Consider the following 19,753-nt stretch of genomic DNA (forward strand, 5'->3'; position numbering starts at 1 on the left):
AGTCCAACAAAAATTAAATAATTTATTTTTATATTGTTCTAAATATACTCCATTGGCATGAAAAAAAGAAATGCAAAAGGAATTTTGTCCAGCGAATGCACTGTTATTTTTTTGTATTTTGTCAGATTGTTCCAGTCCGCCCAGGTGTGGTGAAGGTGATTGTTCATGACCTTTGTCTGGCATTTCCATCACCTGCTGAAGCTACAGTTCATGTTGCTGACATCTTGGAGATTTATGTGAGAGTGGTTGACAAGGTCGGTTTTCAGTCCTATAATTCTTAAATTTGGCTTCCAGACAGTTCTTAGCTGGACAGTCAACACTTGTCAGTGTCATTACTACAGGTGCCTCTGTTCTGTATGGGTACTTGTGTAGAAATTGTGTCCTAGCATTTTCCTTTCCAGTTTTCATAATACCATGTTTGGTTCACAAACAAGACAAGGGAGATGCTGTTTAAGAGAGTTATTTCGCTGATGGCGGTCATTGATCTTTATTCTAGGTAGAGATTGGTAAATCTGTGAGAGCTTATGTCAGAGTCTTGGATGACAACAAGAAGCCCTTTCCAGCCAGCTATTTCCATCTCATGAATCTGAAACTCAAGGCAGCGTCTTCAATAGTCTCTATGCAGTAAGTAACAAGAAACCTATTTTAGCTTGAAGATGCTTCAACATGCAAAGCTTGAAATAAATTTTCTCTCTAGGCAATTAGCTGAACCCACAGAAAAGGATACTGCTGTTTTTCTGGTGAAAGGTCTCTCTATTGGTCAGACCACACTCTCAGCTGTAGTTGTGGATAAAACTGGAAGAAAAATAGCATCTGCACCCCAGCAAATTGAGGTATATTTCCCTCACCCCCTTCTCCCCCCAAAAAGAAAAAAGGTGGCAAGTCAAATGTCGGCACTTTTATTAAATTGTTGTTGGTCAAAAACATCTGTTTTCCTTCCAGGTATTTCCACCATTCAAACTCATCCCAAGGAAAATGACTTTGATAATAGGAGCAATGATGCAGGTATGTATTAAACAGATTGTAGACTGAGAGTTGTGATGGTCTTCTTTTTTTTTTTTTGCCATTAAGTTTTCTTTGTATTTTTGTTGTTGCTGCCATTTGTAGATCACATCTGAGGGTGGCCCTCAACCTCAGTCCAATATCCTTTTCTCTGTCGCCAATGAGGAGATTGCTTCTGTTAATGGCATTGGCCATGTCAAGGGTGTTGCCGTTGGCAATGCTACTGTGACTGGACTGGTCCAAGCTGTTGACGCAGAGACCGGAAAGTTGGTTGTTGTGTCGCAGGTAAATGTGCTCATGATGCTAACTGGTGTAATTCATTCATTTCTTAATAGAAAATAAACCTAGCACATTTGTGTCCTTAGGATCAAGTAGAAGTTGAGGTTGTTTGTTTGAGAGCCATCCAAATCAGAGCTCCCATTACAAGAATGAAGACAGGATCACAGGTATTGTAGATTGGTTGTGTTGTTAAAATGCCAACATGCAGTGGTGTAGTCATGAAAATAATTGTAATAGTCACCATTATGAGAGAGTCGGTATTCACTAGTTTCATTCATGTTTCCTTTTTTAGATGCCTGTATATGTGATGGGTCTGACCAATACTCAGACCCCCTTTTCCTTTGGCAATGCTCTGCCTGGCCTCACTTTCCACTGGTCCACCACCAAAAGAGACATACTGGATGTCCAGTCACGTCACATTGAGGTGCCTTAGATGCTGCAATTTTATTTGATTTCACAGGATGTTTTTGCATTCTGACAAATTCCTCCAGTGTGTGAAGTTTTGACTCACACAATTTTGAAAAATGTTGGTTTCTCAGAATGCAAAAGATGGAGAACCACGCACTACTTTTTCTCATTCAGGCTCAAAACTTCTTCGTGTGTGTGTGAGATTACTAGTGGCAACCATTTTCTAAAACATATTACTGCAACAGTGAGGTTAAAATTACTTGTTCCAACATGTCTGAAGTCCCACTGGGTTGGTACTTAAAAAAAAAAAAAAAAAAAAAAAAAAAAAAAAAAAAAAAAAAAAAAAAAAAACTTTTAAAAAACAAGCTCACTCATACTTGAAACATTGTTGGACAGTTAATACATTATTGCACAGAGCATGCCTATAAGGGCTTTTTTCACACTTTGCATGTTATTAGTGCTAATAAAACTTGCAGAAACTAATGTGGAAATGAAGGGAAATTCTTTTTATGATGTGTGCAATGAAGACATGTTGACAGTTTTACAGTCAGCTGAACTGTGAACAAGTTGGGAGCAAAAGTAATGATCTGCTATGGTCCTTTAACAATAAATGCATATGTGTTTTTCACCAACTACAGCATGACTCAGAACAGCTCTTTGCTTTGCCTCAGCTTCACTGTCAGCCTCTGCCTCATCCATTTGTCACTGTTGCTTTTGACTAAACTTGCTGTTCTTCCTACCCTCCCAAATGGTTCAGGCGAACATTGTACTCGACTCGGAGCATAACTTTGCCATAAGTGTAACTGGGAGAACAAGAGGACGGACAGGGCTGAAGGTGGTGCTCAGAGCCACAGATGCCAGTGTTGGACAACTAGAGGGAAATCTGCGGGAGCTCAGGGATGAAATCCAGATCCAGGTAAAACACCATGGAACTGACAGTCTACACAGTGCTCCGCCTGTTGTAAGTGCTCTAAACCAGTGCCGTATTTGTTTTAGAGGGTCGTGGTTTGGGAATCATTAGCGTTGGGGACAGAAACCAGGTTTCAGTATGGCATTGATTCCTCAACCATTAGTATCTGCCGGATCGAATCAGAATGGAGATTTCAGTGCAGCATTATTGGCTGAGGACAACTTGAGAACTAAGAACATAAACTGAATAGGGCATACCTTACAGGGATTTTTGCAAAGTGGGAAACAGGACTGAAAGTCTGCAGTTAACAGGTCTGTCTGTGTTGCTACTAGGATCAAAGTTAAATATCATCTCACATAACTCATGTTCCTAAATTACTTCCCAGTTAAATGTATTTTAACTTCCAAGTACAGCCTGAGTTGAAGCAAATACTTTTACTGTGAAATTCATTGCATCATTGTTCCGCATAACCATTTCTACTTTGACAGCACTGAGCACGTTTGCTAAAGACCCCTTCACACATAGTGCAAAGTTTGGACAAAGTGCATACTTGGTGCGCATGATGCAGGAATCGTGTGCAAACTGTGTAATGTCATCCCTGTCTCCAACACCTCGTACACCTGTTGCTACAACTATTTGTGCACACAAGTGCCGGAAAGACAAAGCGTGCGCTGTGTGAACCCATCGCACCCTCTCGTGGCAGGTGCCGGCCAAATTCCAGGTGACACACATGAATTTCAATTTCAATTTATTTTCATTTATATAGTGCCACATTACAACAGAGTTGCCTCAAGGCGCTTCACACAAGTAAGGTCTAACCTTACTAACCCCCAGAGCAAAACTCCCTCTGAGGAAGAAACCTCAAGCAGACCAGACTCAAAGGGGTGATCGTCTGCTTGGGCCATCCTACAGAGATAAATTACAGAACAATTCACAAAACAAATATACAGAAATGCTTTTGGTGCACAGGACAGGAGGGTCTCCAGCACAAATACCACAGCCATCTCTGGATGGAGCTGCACCTTAAACAGAGAGAAAAAACAGAATCAAGCGTCAGAAAGACAAGAAATACAGTATACTTTGCCAGCATTAAACAACAAGAAAAACAGGAAATACAGTAGTGTTCAGAATAATAGTAGTGCTGTGTGACTAAAAAGATTAATCCAGGTTTTGAGTATATTTCTTATTGTTTACATGGGAAACAAGGTACCAGTAGATTCAGTAGATTCTCACAAATTCAACAAGACCAAGCATTCATGATATGCACACTCTTAAGGCTATGAAATTAGGCTATTAGTAAAAAAAAAAAAAAGTAGAAAAGGGAGTGTACACAATAATAGTACCATCTGCTGTTGACGCTACAAACTCAAAACTATTATGTTCAAACTGCTTTTTTTAGCAATCCTGTGAATCACTAAACTAGTATTTAGTTGTATAACCACAGTTTTTCATGATTTCTTCACATCTGCGAAGCATTAATTTAGTTTGTTTGAAACCAAGATTTTGCTTGTTTACTAGTGTGCTTGGGGTCATTGTCTTGTTGAAACACCCATTTCAAGGGTATGTCCTCTTCAGCATAAGGCAACATGACCTCTTCAAGTATTTTGACATATCCAAACTGATCCATGATACCTGGTATGCGATATATAGGCCCAACACCATAGTAGGAGAAACATGCCCATATCATGATGCTTGCACCACCATGCTTCACTGTGAACTGTGGCTTGAATTCAGGGTTTGGGGGTCGTCTCACAAACTGTCTGCGGCCCTTGGACCCAAAAAGAACAATTTTACTCTCATCAGTCCACAAAATATTCCTCCATTTCTCTTTAGGCCAGTTGATGTGTTCTTTGGCAAATTGTAACCTGTTCTGCACATGTCTTTTATTTAACAGAGGGACTTTGCAGGGGATTCTTGCAAATAAGTTAGCTTCACACAGGCGTCTTCTAACTGTCACAGCACTTACAGGTAACTCCAGACTGTCTTTGATCATCCTGGAGCTGATCAATGGGTGAGCCTTTGCCATTCAGGTTATTCTTCTATCCATTTTGATGGTTGTTTTCAGTTTTCTTCCACGCGTCTCTGGATTTTCTGTCCATTTTAAAGCATTGGAGATCATTGTAGATGAACAGCCTATAATTTTTTGCGCCTGCGTATAAGTTTTCCCCTCTGCAATCAACTTTTTAATCAAACTACACTGTTCTTCTGAACAATGTCTTGAACGTCCCATTTTCCTCAGGCTTTCAAAGAGAAAAGCATGTTCAACAGGTGCTGGCTTCATCCTTAAATAGGGGACACCTGATTCACACCTGTTTGTTCCACAAAATTGACGAACTCACTGACTGAATGTCACACTACTATTATTGTGAACACCCCCTTTTCTACTTTTTTTTTACTAATAGCCCAATTTCATAGCCTTGAGAGTGTGCATATCATGAATGCTTGGTCTTGTTGGATTTGTGAGAATCTACTGAATCTACTGGTACCTTGTTTCCCATGTAACAATATACTCAAAACCTGGATTAATCTTTTTAGTCACATAGCACTACTATTATTCTAAACACTACCATACTAAGGTTTAGGGCCACTAACCCTAAGCTTCACTAAAAGACCCAGAATTTAGGTAAAGTTGAGGCCACTGCACGTTCCGTCTCCTAATAAAATGAATTAGTAGTAAAAAGCATAGAACTATACTATGCCAGTATGCTAGCCATACGAAAGGGAAAATAAGTGCATCTTAAGTCTGGACTTGAAAGTCTCCACAGAATCTGACTTTTATTGACGCAGGGAGATCATTCCACAGAATGGGCACAATAAGAGAAAGCTCTGTGACCTGCAGACGTCTTATTCACCTTAGGGACACAAAGTAGTCCTGCACCCTGAGAACGCAAAACCCGGACCGGCACGTAAGGTTTAATTAGGTCAGCTAGGTAGGAAGGTGCCAGTCCGTGAACAATTTTATAGACTAGTAGCAGAACCTTAAAATCTGATCTCACTGGGACAGGAAGCCAGTGAAGGGATGCCAAAATGGGCGTAATGTGGTCAAACATTCTGCTTCGTGTCAAAAGTCTGGCTGCAGCATTTTGAACCAATTGGAGAGCCCTAATGCTGGACTGCGGTAAACCAGAAAATAAAACATTGTAGTAATCCAATCTAGAAGAGATAAACGCATGGATCAGGGTCTCAACATCAGCCATAGACAGGATGGGATGAATCTTTGCTATATTTCGCAGGTGGAAGAAAGCAGTCCTCATAATATTTCTAATGTGGAGGTCAAAGGACAATGTAGCATCATGAACATTAACACCGCTCGCATGGCACTTAGAAAATGTGTGGTCAGTCGCCCTCTTGGCACGATAACAGACTACAGGCAACCTCTGTCGTACTGCTGTGAAATTTTTCTAAGTTCCCCACGAGTGTGACTTTGCAAACACACACTGACATGTGGGTGTGTGCAATCCACTCATGGGAGGCGTGGCTTCTGACAGAAGCAGCTGTGGTGATCTGTCATTCTGGACATTCCAGCTGATCAGCACCTACTGTGTTTGGACAGTCATGAACTAACAACTGTCCACTGTGAGGCACGTATGTCTGATTGCTGTATTTACATGGACATAAATAAAAACATATATCGCCGTGGTGGCAACACGTTGCAGCAAGCGAGCGTGCTCACAGAGCGGACACCGACAGCCTCCCAGGTTGAAACGGACCATCAGAACATGCAGCGGGCGATCTGACAGTCACGTCACCCACGGGAGCTCTGTTCCACATGACGCGGTGTCTGTGCTGCGGAGCGCCACCCACAAGACACGCATGCGGCTGATTGGATGCATCGGAGCAGTAGATGTGGACATCAGAGCACACTGCTTCTCATTCATATTATTTCATGACTGTATGTCTGTGACCATGGGTCATCACCAGAGGAACAGACGGATCATATTTGTATTGCTCGCTTGATAAATGCTGTGTTTTTATATGGTGTGAGATTTTAAAGTGGATATGACACTTAAAGACAACATAGTCAATGTCTGACTCCGTGGTATAACTCACAAACTCGTAGCTTAAAGCAGATAACCCGTAAGTTGGAGAGGAAATGGCGTCTCACTAATTTAGAAGATCTTCACTTAGCCTGGAAAAAGAGTCTGTTGCTCTATAAAAAAGCCCTCCGTAAAGCTAGGACATCTTTCTACTCATCACTAATTGAAGAAAATAAGAACAACCCCAGGTTTCTTTTCAGCACTGTAGCCAGGCTGACAAAGAGTCAGAGCTCTATTGAGCTGAATATTCCATTAACTTTAACTAGTAATGACTTCATGACTTTCTTTGCTAACAAAATTTTAACTATTAGAGAAAAATTACTCATAACCATCCCAAAGACGTATCGTTATCTTTGGCTGCTTTCAGTGATGCCGGTATTTGGTTAGACTCTTTCTCTCCGATTGTTCTGTCTGAGTTATTTTCATTAGTTACTTCATCCAAACCATCAACATGTTTATTAGACCCCATTCCTACCAGGCTGCTCAAGGAAGCCCTACCATTATTTAATGCTTCAATCTTAAATATGATCAATCTATCTTTGTTAGTTGGCTATGTACCACAGGCTTTAAGGTGGCAGTAATTAAACCATTACTTAAAAAGCCATCATTTGACCCAGCTATCTTAGCTAATTATAGGCCAATCTCCAACCTTCCTTTTCTCTCAAAAATTCTTGAAAGGGTAGTTGTAAAACAGCTAACTGATCATCTGCAGAGGAATGGTCTATTTGAAGAGTTTCAGTCAGGTTTTAGAATTCATCATAGTACAGAAACAGCATTAGTGAAGGTTACAAATTATCTTCTTATGGCCTCGGACAGTGGACTCATCTCTGTGCTTGTTCTGTTAGACCTCAGTGCTGCTTTGATACTGTTGACCATAAAATTTTATTACAGAGATTAGAGCATGCCATAGGTATTAAAGGCACTGTGCTGCGGTGGTTTGAATCATATTTGTCTAATAGATTACAATTTGTTCATGTAAATGGGGAATCTTCTTCACAGACTAAAGTTAATTATGGAGTTCCACAAGGTTCTGTGCTAGGACCAATTTTATTCACTTTATACATGCTTCCCTTAGGCAGTATTATTAGATGGTATTGCTTAAATTTTCATTGTTACGCAGATGATACCCAGCTTTATCTATCCATGAAGCCAGAGGACACACACCAATTAGCTAAACTGCAGGATTGTCTTACAGACATAAAGCCATGGATGACCTCTAATTTCCTGCTTTTAAACTCAGATAAATCTGAAGTTATTGTACTTGGCCCCACAAATCTTAGAAACATGGTGTCTAACCAGATCCTTACTCTGGATGGCATTACCCTGACCTCTAGTAATATTGTGAGAAATCTTGGAGTCATTTTTGATCAGGATATGTCATTCAAAGCGCATATTGAACAAATATGTAGGACTGCTTTTTTGCATTTACGCAATATCTCTAAAATCAGAAGGGTCTTGTCTCAGAGTGATGATGAAAAACTAATTCATGCATTTATTTCCTCTAGGCTGGACTATTGTAATTCATTATTATCAGGTTGTCCTAAAAGTTCCCTAGGAAGCCTTCAGTTAATTCAAAATGCTGCAGCTAGAGTACTGACGGGGACTAGAAGGGAGAGAGCATATCTCAACCCATAATTGGCCTCTCTTCATTGGCTTCCTGTTAATTCTAGAATAGAATTTAAATATTCTATCTGCCTCCCCCCTTTACTTATAAGGTTTTGAATATTCAGGTCTTCCACTCTATCTTAGGAACCGCGTAGGACCATATCATCCCCATAGGAGCGCTTTCGCTCTCAGACTGCAGCGCCCTCTAATTGTAGTTCCTAGGGTTTGTAAGAGTAGAATGGAGGCAGGAGCCTTCAGCATTTCAGGCTTCCATCTCCTGTGGAACCAGCTCCCAATTCAGATCAGGGAGACAGGACATGACCCTCTCTACTTTTTAAGATTAGGCTTTTAAAACTTTACTTTTTGCTAAAGCTTATAGTTAGGGCTGGATCAGGTGACCCTTAATAAACCCTCCTTAGTTATGCTGCTATAAGCAGTAGAACTGCTGGGAGTTTTCCCATGATGCACTGTTTTCTTTCTCTTTTTGCTCTGTATGCACCACTCTGCATTTCATTCATTAGGTGATCGATCTCTGCCTCCCCTCCACAGCATGTCTTTTTCCTGGTTCTCTCCCTCAGCCCCAACCAGTCCCAGCAGAAGACTGCCCCTCCCTGAGCCTGGTTCTGCTGGAGGTTTCTTCCTGTTAAAAGGGAGTTTTTCCTTCCCACTGTAGCCAAGTGCTTGCTCACAGGGGGTCGTTTTGACCGTTGGGGTTTTACATAGTTGTTGTATGGCCTTGCCTTACAATATAAAGCGCCTTGGGGCAACTGTTTGTTGTGATTTGGCGCTATATAAAAAAAATTGATTGATTGATTGATAGTCTTATTACATGTAACAAAGGTTATATAATTCGGTCAACCTAAGCGTTTTGGGAAAATGGACGCAGTTCTCCCATTATATATAACATTTGAACGTCCTGCCACTGAAAAATGTGCACACCCGTGACCAGCTTCCCGCTGAGCACCAAGCCTAAAATACGTCACTGCATGTAGATCGTATCGGCTCACGCGCCTGGCGGCTGTTGTTTACAGTTTTTTTAGCGGCAGAAAACTTTGATTAAACACAGCTCTCAGTGACTTGGTTGTCAATATGCCTGACCAGTGTGTCGCAGCATATTACACAAACACAAGGGCGAAAGGTTTTAGCTTTTTCAAGTCCAAGGCAGATTGATCAAAAGCCGCGGTGTTGTGTGATGCACGAAAGGTCCGGCTGCCACTCGCTTCCGCTCGCACACCCACATTTGCTCCCGACAGCAGACACTTCATCCGCTCACAGGAAACACATAAAAATGTCAACCCCAAATAATATGTTCACAATAATTTTGAAATGGTCAAGGAACTTACGTAGTAAACACGACGGCGGCATGTTCAGTGTTCGGCGATCTTTTTCGAAACCTTTGCTGTTTATTTTCTATTCTTTCATGGAAAATAACGTAACGAAACACGAATAAATGCAATGCCAGGCACTCAAACGGCAAAAACCCGAAGAGGTAATGACGGTGGTCTACAAGTAATACAACCCCTGGCAAAAATTATGGAATCACCGGCCTCGAGGATGCTCATTCAGAGGGAAAAAAAGTATTTTGTTGCCCCACCTCTGGCTTTTATAACAGCTTGTAGTCTCTGAGGCATGGACTTAATGAGTGACAAACAGTACTCTTCATCAATCTGGCTCCAACTTTCTCTGATTGCTGTTGCCAGATCAGCTTTGCAGGTTGGAGCCTTGTCATGGACCATTTTCTTCAACTTCCACCAAAGATTTTCAATTGGATTAAGATCCGGACTATTTGCAAGCCATGACATTGACCCTATGTGTCTTTTTGCAAGGAATGTTTTCACAGTTTTTGCTGTATGGCAAGATGCATTATCATCTTGAAAAATGATTTCATCATCCCCAAACATCCTTTCAATTGATGGGATAAGAAAAGTGTCCAAAATATCAACGTAAACTTGTGCATTTATTGATAATGTAATGACAGCCATCTCCCAGTGCCTTTACCTGACATGCAGCCCCATATCGTCAATGACTGTGGAAATTTACGTTTTCTTCAGGCAGTCACCTTTATAAATCTCATTGGAACAGCACCAAACAAAAGTTCCAAGCATCATCACCTTGCACCAATGCAGATTCGAGATTCATCACTGAATATGACTTTCATTCCAGTCATCCACAGTCCACGATTGCTTTCCTTAGCCCATTGTAACCTTGTTTTTTTCTGTTTAGGTGTTAATGATGGCTTCGTTTAGCTTTTTCTGTATGTAAATCCCATTCCTTTAGCGTTTTTTTACAGTTCGTCACAGAGTTGACTCCAGTTTCCTCCCATTCATTCCTCATTTGTTTTGTTGTGCATTTTCGATTTTTGAGACATATTGCTTTAAGTTTTCTTGTCTTGACGCTTTGATGTCTTCCTTGGTCTACCAGTATGTTTGCCTTTAACAACCCTTCCCATGTTGTTTGTATTTGGTCCAGAGTTTAGACACAGCTGACTGTGAACAACCAACATCTTTTGCAACATTGCGTGATGATTTACCCTCTTTTAGAGTTTAATAATCCTCTCCTTTGTTTCAATGACATCTCTCGTGTTGGAGCCATGATTCATGTCAGTCCACTTGGTGCAACAGCTCTCCACAGTGTGATCACTCCTTTTTAGATGCAGACTAACGAGCAGATATGATTTGATGCAGGTGTTAGATTTGGGGATGAAAATTTACAGGGTGATTCCATAATTTTTTTCCTCAGAATTGAGTGAGTCCATATTTTTTCCCTCTGCTTGGTCTAAAAAGTAACCGTTACTGACTGCCACAATTTTTTTTTCCTGATTTCTTATAGTGTTTCTTAAAGCCAGAAAGTTGCCATTTGAAATGACTTTAGTTTTGTGTCATGTCTGTGATCTGCTTTTTTCTACAAAATTAAACAACTGAATGAACATCCTCCGAGGCCGGTGATTCCATAATTTTTGCCATGGGTTGTAGCTACCACTGTCACGGCTTCTGGAACAATAACAAAGGCAGTAAACAGATGCTCAAATCGAAAATGCTATACAGTAATTAGTGTTACAAACAGCAGCAACAAAAATCAAAGCCTACCTTACCATTCCATATTCTGCAGCCTTTCAAAATCCATTGGAATTGGCACGTCTCTTGCCTCTGCTTTGGCTACACCATAAACACCGTCGGCATTATTTTCCATGCCAGAATGCTCCTGTTTGAATGTTTGTCCGAAAGATACGGCTCCAATCTGTAGGTCTAATCACTGCTGCGCCATCCTCAGGATCCGAGTCAGAAATAATCCCACTTGAAGAGGAGTCAGAAATGTTCTTTATCTCATCACTGTCCATGCTGAGGTCCATCTGTTCCTGTGTTAATCTAACAGACAAAGACGGGACTCTACATTCTGTGACGTCACGGCATCACGTGACCGCTGATGGAACGCTACCAGCGCGCTTTCCAAGAAACACACTTTTGAGAAACTGTACAACTTTATTTCTCAATGATAATCATTAAAACCACTTTCAACTTACTATGCTGTATGTATATTTTGATATTTATATCAGTTTTACCTAATTTTTTAGGTGTCATATCCACTTTAATTGTTTTGTAATACTCACTGTCCTGCTGATATGAGGCAGCTTCCCGCAGCTTTCAAAGAACAGCTCTGTAGCTCAGTGGTAAGTCTCTGACTGGTAATCGGAGCTTTTGAAAGGTGCCAAGTTCGCGTGGTGGTGTTTTTTATTATTATTATTCCACGTAAGCAGCGCGATGTGGTCCCACAGGTACCAGCGGGTTTTTATTTTCTATTTATTCCACATAAGTGGCACCATGTGGTACACCTCGCATTGTTCCTGCTCGACGGACACCGGTGCGTGCACAAGCTCTCGCTCCGAGTTCGTGCATACCTGCTCATCGGTGCAGTGTTCGTGCGCGATGTTTCATGCTCTAATTTCAAACTGTTTCACGCTGTTTTGACATTTTTGTCCAAACGCCGTCCAGACTTCGTCCAAACTTTATACTATGTGTGAAGGGGCTATAAATACGAACGGGAACGAACTACAGAGCTGTACACAGAATACTTTGGATCATGTTTCGGGGGGGGTGGGGGGGGGGGTATCTCAAAGCTCTTTTTTTTCTGAGCTCCTTCACATATATTCTGATCTTTTTTTAACACTCGTAAAAGCAATATGAAATACTTCATTGAAATCACTCTGTTATAACTAAAATTTACTTTAAAAGCACTTAGAATTAAAAGGTCTTATAAATTCTGTACATCTTTTGTCTAATATTTTGGGGTTTGTACTCTTAATATTTTTTATTTGATTTTTACTGGTTTCTCTAGGCCATACTATCTCAAAATTTTATTTTGCACCAATGTTGCTTTTCTTGTAATAGGGGTTGGTTGATTTATGACGTTTTGCAGATTTGTTGTATATTTTATATAAGTCTGTAAGTTGTTCCATTTGACCTTCAAGTTTGCTTTAGTTGGGGTTTTTTGCCTTTATGTTATTTGGAGTATATTTTTGGCACCAGTATTGCCAAAAAAAAAAAAAACCAGTGTGAAAGTTGGCATTAAAGACAACAGATTGCTGAAGCTACTGAGCTTTAAGGTAATGTTCGCCTAAGTTTGCAGAGTGATAAAACTGCAAATTAGAAGAAATTGAATGTATTGTTTGATATCTCTTTCAACCAAAACATGACACAAGTGTCGGACACATCAAAAGACAGTCGTCTCATTAAGGAGTTTTCATCTTGCTTCTTTGATCAAGGTTTATGACAAGCTTCACATGATAATCCTGAAGTCGAGGCTGAAGAGATACTAATGGCTCCCAACTCTGTCCTCAAACTCCAAACTAACAGGCAAGTGACAATTTATGTGCACAGTGATAATTTCTTTCTGGCATAATTGAAACCTCAGTGCTGTTTTCTGAGTTGACTGCAAATGCAGGGAGTTCGTCGACAAGTGTCACTGCACAGGTGCTCGACTCAAACAAAAATGTGCATGACTCAGGATATTAAAGTTTTGTAATTCCAATGGTGTGCTAATAGGGATGGTGTAGGTGCACTCTCCTACCAGATGCAGGATTGCCTGACCAGGCTGTTGTTGCTCACGTGGATGATAAAGGCCTCCTCTCTTCTGGTTCTGTCACTGGCTCTTCATCTCTGCTGGTCACCTCTCAGGAGTCCTTTGGTGTCAATCAGACTCTTACACTTGCTGTCAAGGTCAGTAAGAAATATGATTCATGAAAATATGTAATGCTGTTGAAAATGAAAAGTGCACAACTGGATTTTAATAATTCGGTGTACTCCAGCTTATAGTTTTTAACAAGATATAGTGCTTCCAGAAAGTATTCACAGCTCTGCAACTGGTTTCTACATTTTATGTTACAGGCTTATTCCGAAATGGATAAAATATTTTTTTTTCCTCAAACTTCTACACATAATACCCCATAATGACAATGTGAATAATGCTTTTTTTGTTTGTTTGTTTTTGAGGTTTTCGCAAATTTATTAAAAAAAAAAAAAAAAAAACGGCTAAGAAATCACGTGTACATAAGTATCACAGCCTTTGCCATGAAGCTCAGAACTGAGCTCAGGTGCATCCTGTTTCCCTGATCATCCTTTCCACCTGGGTAAATTCAGTTGATTGTACAGATTTGGAAAGCACCACCTGACTACATACACGTCCCACAGTGCATGTCACAGCACAAACCAAGCATGAAGTCAAAGGAATTGTCTGTAGACCTTTGAAACAGGATTGTCTCGAGGCACAAATCTGGTGAAGGGTACAGAAACACTTCTGCTGCTTTGAAGGTCCCAGTGAGCACAGTGGCCTCCATCATCCATGAATGGAAGAAGTTTGGATCCACCAGGAGTCTTCTTAGAGCTGGCCGCCCGTCTAAACTGAGGACCTTACACAGTGAAGCATGGTGGTGGTAGCACCATGCTGTCGGGATGTTTATTCAGTGGCAGTAATTGGGAGAGTAGTCAGGATTGAGGGAAAGATGAATGCAGCAATGTACAGAGACATCCTGGATGAAAAACCTGCTCCAGAGTGCTCTTGACCCTCGTGCTGGTGTGACGGTTCATCTTTGAGGCATGACAATGACCTTAAGCACACAGCCAAGATATCAAAGCAGTGGCTCCAGGACAACTCTAGGAATGTTCTCGAGTGGCCCAGCCAGAGCCCATACCTGAATCCGATTTAACATCTCTGGAGAAATCTGAAAATGACTAGCACTGATGCTCCCCATCCAACCTGAAGAGCTTGAGAGGTGGGTGTGCCAAGGTTGTGGCATCATATTCAAAAGGACTTGAGGCTGCAATTGCTACCAAAGATGCATCAAGAAAGTATTGTGCAATGTGTGACTACTTATGTACATGTGATTTTAGTTTTTATTTATGATAATTTGGCAAAATAAAAAATAAAACTTTATGTTGCAATTATGGTGTCTTGTGAGTAGAATTTTGAGCGACGGGGGAAAGGAATTAACTCCATTTGGAATACAAAACAAAAATGTAGAAAAAGGGAAGTGCTGTGAATACTTCCAGGATACACTGTACTTGAGGTGTTTCAGTCTGCTGAAATTTTTTTATGTTTCAAATTACCATTATCAATCAGATCAATTCAATCAATCAATTTTATTTATATAGTGCCAAATCACAACAAACAGTTGCCCCAAGGCACTTTATATTGTAAGGCAAGGCCATACAATAATTACGTAAAAACCCCAACGGTCAAAACGACCCCCTGTGAGCAAGCACGTGGCGACAGTGGGAAGGAAAACACTCCCTTTTAACAGGAAGAAACCTACAGCAGAATCAGGGAGGGGCAGTCTTCTGCTGGGACTGGTTGGGGCTGAGGGAGAGAATCAGGAAAAAGACATGCTGTGGAGGGGAGCAGAGATCAGTCACTAATGATTAAATGCAGAGTGGTGCATACAGCCTGAAAGCTGAAGGCTCTGCCTCCCATTCTACTCTACAAACCCTAGGAACTACAAGTAAGAGCCTGCAGTCTGAGAGCGAAGCGCTCTATTGGGGTGATATGGTACGTTGAGGTCCCTAAGATAAGATGGGACCTGATTATTCAAAACCTTATAAGTAGAAGAAGAATTTTAAATTCTATTCTAGAATTAACAGGAAGCCAATAAAGAGAGGCCAATATGGGTGAGATATGCTCTCTCCTTCTAGTCCCCGTTAGTACTCTAGCTGCAGCATTTTGAATTAACTGAAGGCTTTTCAGGGTACTTTTAGGACAACCTGATAATAATGAAATTACAATAGTCCAGCCTAGAGGAAATAAATGCATGAATTAGTTTTCAGCATCACTCTGAGACAAGACCTTTCTAATTTAGAGATATTGCGTAAATGCAAAAAAGCAGTCCTACTAGTTGTTTAATATGCGCTTTGAATGACATATCCTGATCAAAAATGACTCTCAAGATTTCTCACAGTATTACTAGAGGTCAGGGTAGGCCATCCAGAGTAAGGATCTGGTTAGACACCATGTTTTCTAAGATTTGTGGGGCCAAGTACAATAACTTCAGTTTATCTGAGTTTAAAGCAGGAAATTAGAGGTCATCCATGTCTTTGTCTGTAAGACAATCCTGCAGTTTAGCTAATTGGTGTGTGTCCCTCTGGCTTCATGGATAGATAAAGCTGGGTATCATCTGCATAACAATGAAATTTAAGCAATGCTGTCTAATAATACTGCCTAAGGGAAGCATGTATAAGTGAATAAAATTGGTCCTAGCACAGAACCTTGTGGAACTCCATAATTAACCTTAGTCTGTGAAGAAGATTCCCCATTTACATGAACAAATTGTAATCTATTAGATAAATATGATTCAAACCACCGCAGCGCAGTGCCTTTAATACCTATGGCATGCTCTAATCTCTGTAATAACATTTAATGGTCAACAGTATCAAAAGCAGCACTGAGGTCTAACAGAACAAGCACAGAGATGAGTCCACTGTCTGAGGCCATAAGAAGATCATTTGTAACCTTCACTAATGCTGTTTCTGTACTATGATGAATTCTAAAACCTGACTGAAACTCTTCAAATAGACCATTCCTCTGCAGATGATCAGTTAGCTGTTTACAACTACCCTTTCAAGACTTTTTGAGAGAAAAGGAAGGTTGGAGATTGGCCTATAATTAGCTAAGATAGCTGGGTCAAGTGATGGCTTTTTAAGTAATGGTTTAATTACTGCCACCTTAAAAGCCTGTAGTACATAGCCAACTAATAAAGATAGATTGATCATATTAAGATCGAGGCATTAAATAATGGTAGGGCTTCCTTGAGCAGCCTGGTAGGAATGGGGGTCTAATAGACATGTTGATGGTTTGATGAAGTAACTAATGAAAATAACTCAGACAATCTGAGAGAAAGAGTCTAACCAAATACCGTCATCACTGAAAGCAGCCAAAGATAACGATACGTCTTTGGGATGGTTATGAGTAATTTTTTTCTAATCGTTAAAATTTATTAGCAAAGAAAGTCATGAAGTCATTACTAGTTAAAAGTTAAAGGAATACTCGGCTCAATAGAGCTCTGACTCTTTGTCAGCCTGGCTACGTGCTGAAAAGAAACCTTGGGGTTGTTCTTATTTTCTTCAATTAGTGATGAGTAGTAAGATATCCTAGCTTTACGGAGGGCTTTTTTTATAGAGCAACAGACTCTTTTTCCAGGCTAAGTGCAAGATCTTCTAAATTAGTGTGATGCCATTTCCTCCTCCAAACTTACGGGTTATCTGCTTTAAGCTGCGAGTTTGTGAGTTATACCATGGAGTCAGGCACTTCTGATTTAAAGCTCTCTTTTTCAGAGGAGTTACAGCATCCAAAGTTGTCTTCAATGAGGATTGTCAAAACTATTGACGAGATACTCTATCTCACTTACAGAGTTTAGGTAGCTACTCTGCACTGTGTTGGTATATGCATTAGAGAACATAAAGAAGGAATCATATCCTTAAACTCGTTACAGCGCTTTCTGAAAGACTTCTAGTGTAATGAAACTTATTCACCACTGCTGGGTAGTCCATCAGAGTAAATGTAAATGTTATTAAGAAATGATCAGACAGAAGGGAGTTTTCAGGGAATACTGTTAAGTCTTCAATTTCTATACCATAAGTCAGAACAAGATCTAAGATATGATTAAAGTGGTAGGTGGACTCATTTACATTTTGAGCAAAGCCAATTGAGTCTAATAATAGATTAAAAGCAGTGTTGAGGCTGTCATTCTCAGCATCTGTGTGGATGTTAAAATCGCCCACTATAATTATCTTATCTGAGCTAAGCACTAAGTCAGACAAAAGGTCTGAAAATTCACAGAGAAACTCACAGTAACGACCAGGTGGACGATAGATAACAAATAAAACTGGTTTTTGGGACTTCCAATTTGGATGGACAGACTAAGAGTCAAGCTTTCAAATGAATTAAAGCTCTGTCTGGGTTTTTGATTAATTAATAAGCTGGAATGGAAGATTGCTGCTAATCCTCCGCCTCGGCCCATGCTACGAGCATTCTGGCAGTTAGTGTGACTCGGGAGTGTTGACTCATTTAAACTAACATATTCATCCTGCTGTAACCAGGTTTCTGTAAGGCAGAATAAATCAATATGTTGATCAATTATTATATAATTTACTAACAGGGACTTAGAAGAGAGAGACCTAAAGTTAATAGACCACATTTAAATGTTTTAGTCTGTGGTGCAGTTGAAGGTGCTATATTATTTTTTCTTTTTGAATTTGTATGCTTAAATAGATTTTTTCTGGTTATTGGTGGTCTGGGAGCAGCCACCGTCTCTACGGGGATGGGGTAATGAGGGGATGGCGGGGAGAGAAGCTGCAGAGAGGTGTGTAAGCTTACAACTCTGCTTCCTGGTCCCAACCCTGGTATGTCACAGGTTTGGAGGATTTAGAAATTGGCCAGATTTCTAGAAAATGAGAGCTGCTCCATCCAAAGTGGGATGGATGCCGTCTCTCCTAACAAGACCAGGTTTTCCCCAGAAGCCTTTGCCAGTTATCTATGAAGCCACCTCATTTTTTGGACACCACTCAGACAGCCAGCAATTCAAGGAGAACATGTGGCTAAACATGTCACTCCCGGTCCGATTGGGGAGGGGCCCAGAGAAAACTACAGAGTCCGACATTGTTTTTGCAAAGTTACACACTGATTCAATGTTAATTTTAGTGACCTCCGATTGGAGGTCACTAAAGGTCACACATTGCACATTATTGCAACTTAATGGGGTTTAATATGTTGTGGCTTAATAGATTGTATGAGCATGATGGTCTGAAGTGAAATGGTGCCAAAGTAAATAGATTTTCATTTACATGTAGTAAATACCATGAGGTAGGGTTAAAGGACATGTCTCACATTTTTTAACATTGCAGTTTGCAAGACAACATAAAAGTACTCATGATTGTCTTTCTGCACACATGCTAATAATTAGTGATCTCTGTATTTTATTCCTTTCACTCTGAACATTAGCAGGTGGATTTCTGGAAAACGTTTCACTCAGCAATTCTCTGCATTTTTCAGTGTGTGACACACTTATTATTAAAACAGAAGCGTCCCATGACTGACAGACAGAGGCAAATGAACCCTCTCCATCCGAAAGCGAAGCTTCTGAGCTGCCGTTCGAAAGTGAGACGACACACTTCACCCCGAAACTCTTAACTTTTTCAGTGTCCGATTTTGGAACCTAAAGTGTGTGACACGCTGTTTTGGATGCTGGTTAACTGAAGCTGTGGACATGGATGTGGGGACATCTCCATGTACAAAAGCCAGTCACAAACTGTGCTAATTACACCAAACAGGAGCCGGTAAACGGTCCGCTGCTCGAGGTAAACACAACAATAATCAGCAAAGCCGAAAAAATGGTCGCCGTACAGTTTCCCGATTCTGATTCTTAGAACCGTAGATATAGGCATAACCTTCGTGTTTAACATGCCACAATCGTGAGAGAGGTGAAGCTGGAGCCGGCAAGTGTGTGTGCTTCTTTTATCATGAGTTTACATTTGGAATTAAATCTATAACATGGTGAGTCAGGATTTTACACCTATTGTGTTTTTCTGTATCTGTTAGCTGTTTAATCTGCGCAGTTAGATGATCTATTATCTAGATTACGATTTGTTTCCCAGTATAATGCTTTACGTGGCCTTAACTAAGCACTCCTTCTGCTGAATCACCTCTAAATTATTTACACATTATTCACTTTGCGGTTTTTAGGAATCCGCTAGCTTAGCGTAGCTACTAGGCTCGTAGCCGATTTAGCATGGCGGCTTCTCCTGTCTCTCCCGCACTTTTTTCTGCTCTGGGTGTGAAATGTTTAGTATTCCTCGGCCTCCTTTAGCAGTACGGTACTTGTAATAAGTGTAGCTTATTCGTAGCTTTGGAGGCCAGGCTGGGCGAATTGGAGACTCGGCTCCGCACCGTGGAAAATTCTACAGCTAGCCAGGCCCCTGTAAGTCGGTGCGGACCAAGGTAGCTTAGCCGCCGTTAGTTACCCCCTGGCAGA

At 40.7% G+C, this 19,753-nt stretch overlaps 1 protein-coding gene across 1 annotated transcript in view; it reads left to right on the plus strand.

Moving 5' to 3' along the window:
- Positions 1 to 19,753, plus strand: part of nup210 (nucleoporin 210) — a 178,097-nt gene that overhangs the window by 113,572 nt on the left and 44,772 nt on the right. The window contains 12 exon segments of the mRNA XM_034172768.1: positions 126 to 254; positions 497 to 624; positions 698 to 833; positions 943 to 1,005; positions 1,108 to 1,287; positions 1,368 to 1,448; positions 1,574 to 1,705; positions 2,447 to 2,605; positions 13,001 to 13,019; positions 13,022 to 13,091; positions 13,281 to 13,318; positions 13,321 to 13,454. Coding sequence (XP_034028659.1) covers positions 126 to 254; positions 497 to 624; positions 698 to 833; positions 943 to 1,005; positions 1,108 to 1,287; positions 1,368 to 1,448; positions 1,574 to 1,705; positions 2,447 to 2,605; positions 13,001 to 13,019; positions 13,022 to 13,091; positions 13,281 to 13,318; positions 13,321 to 13,454 — 1,269 coding nt within the window.

Source organism: Thalassophryne amazonica, chromosome 6, assembly GCF_902500255.1.
Source record: "Thalassophryne amazonica chromosome 6, fThaAma1.1, whole genome shotgun sequence".
In the NCBI taxonomy this organism is placed as follows: domain Eukaryota; kingdom Metazoa; phylum Chordata; class Actinopteri; order Batrachoidiformes; family Batrachoididae; genus Thalassophryne; species Thalassophryne amazonica.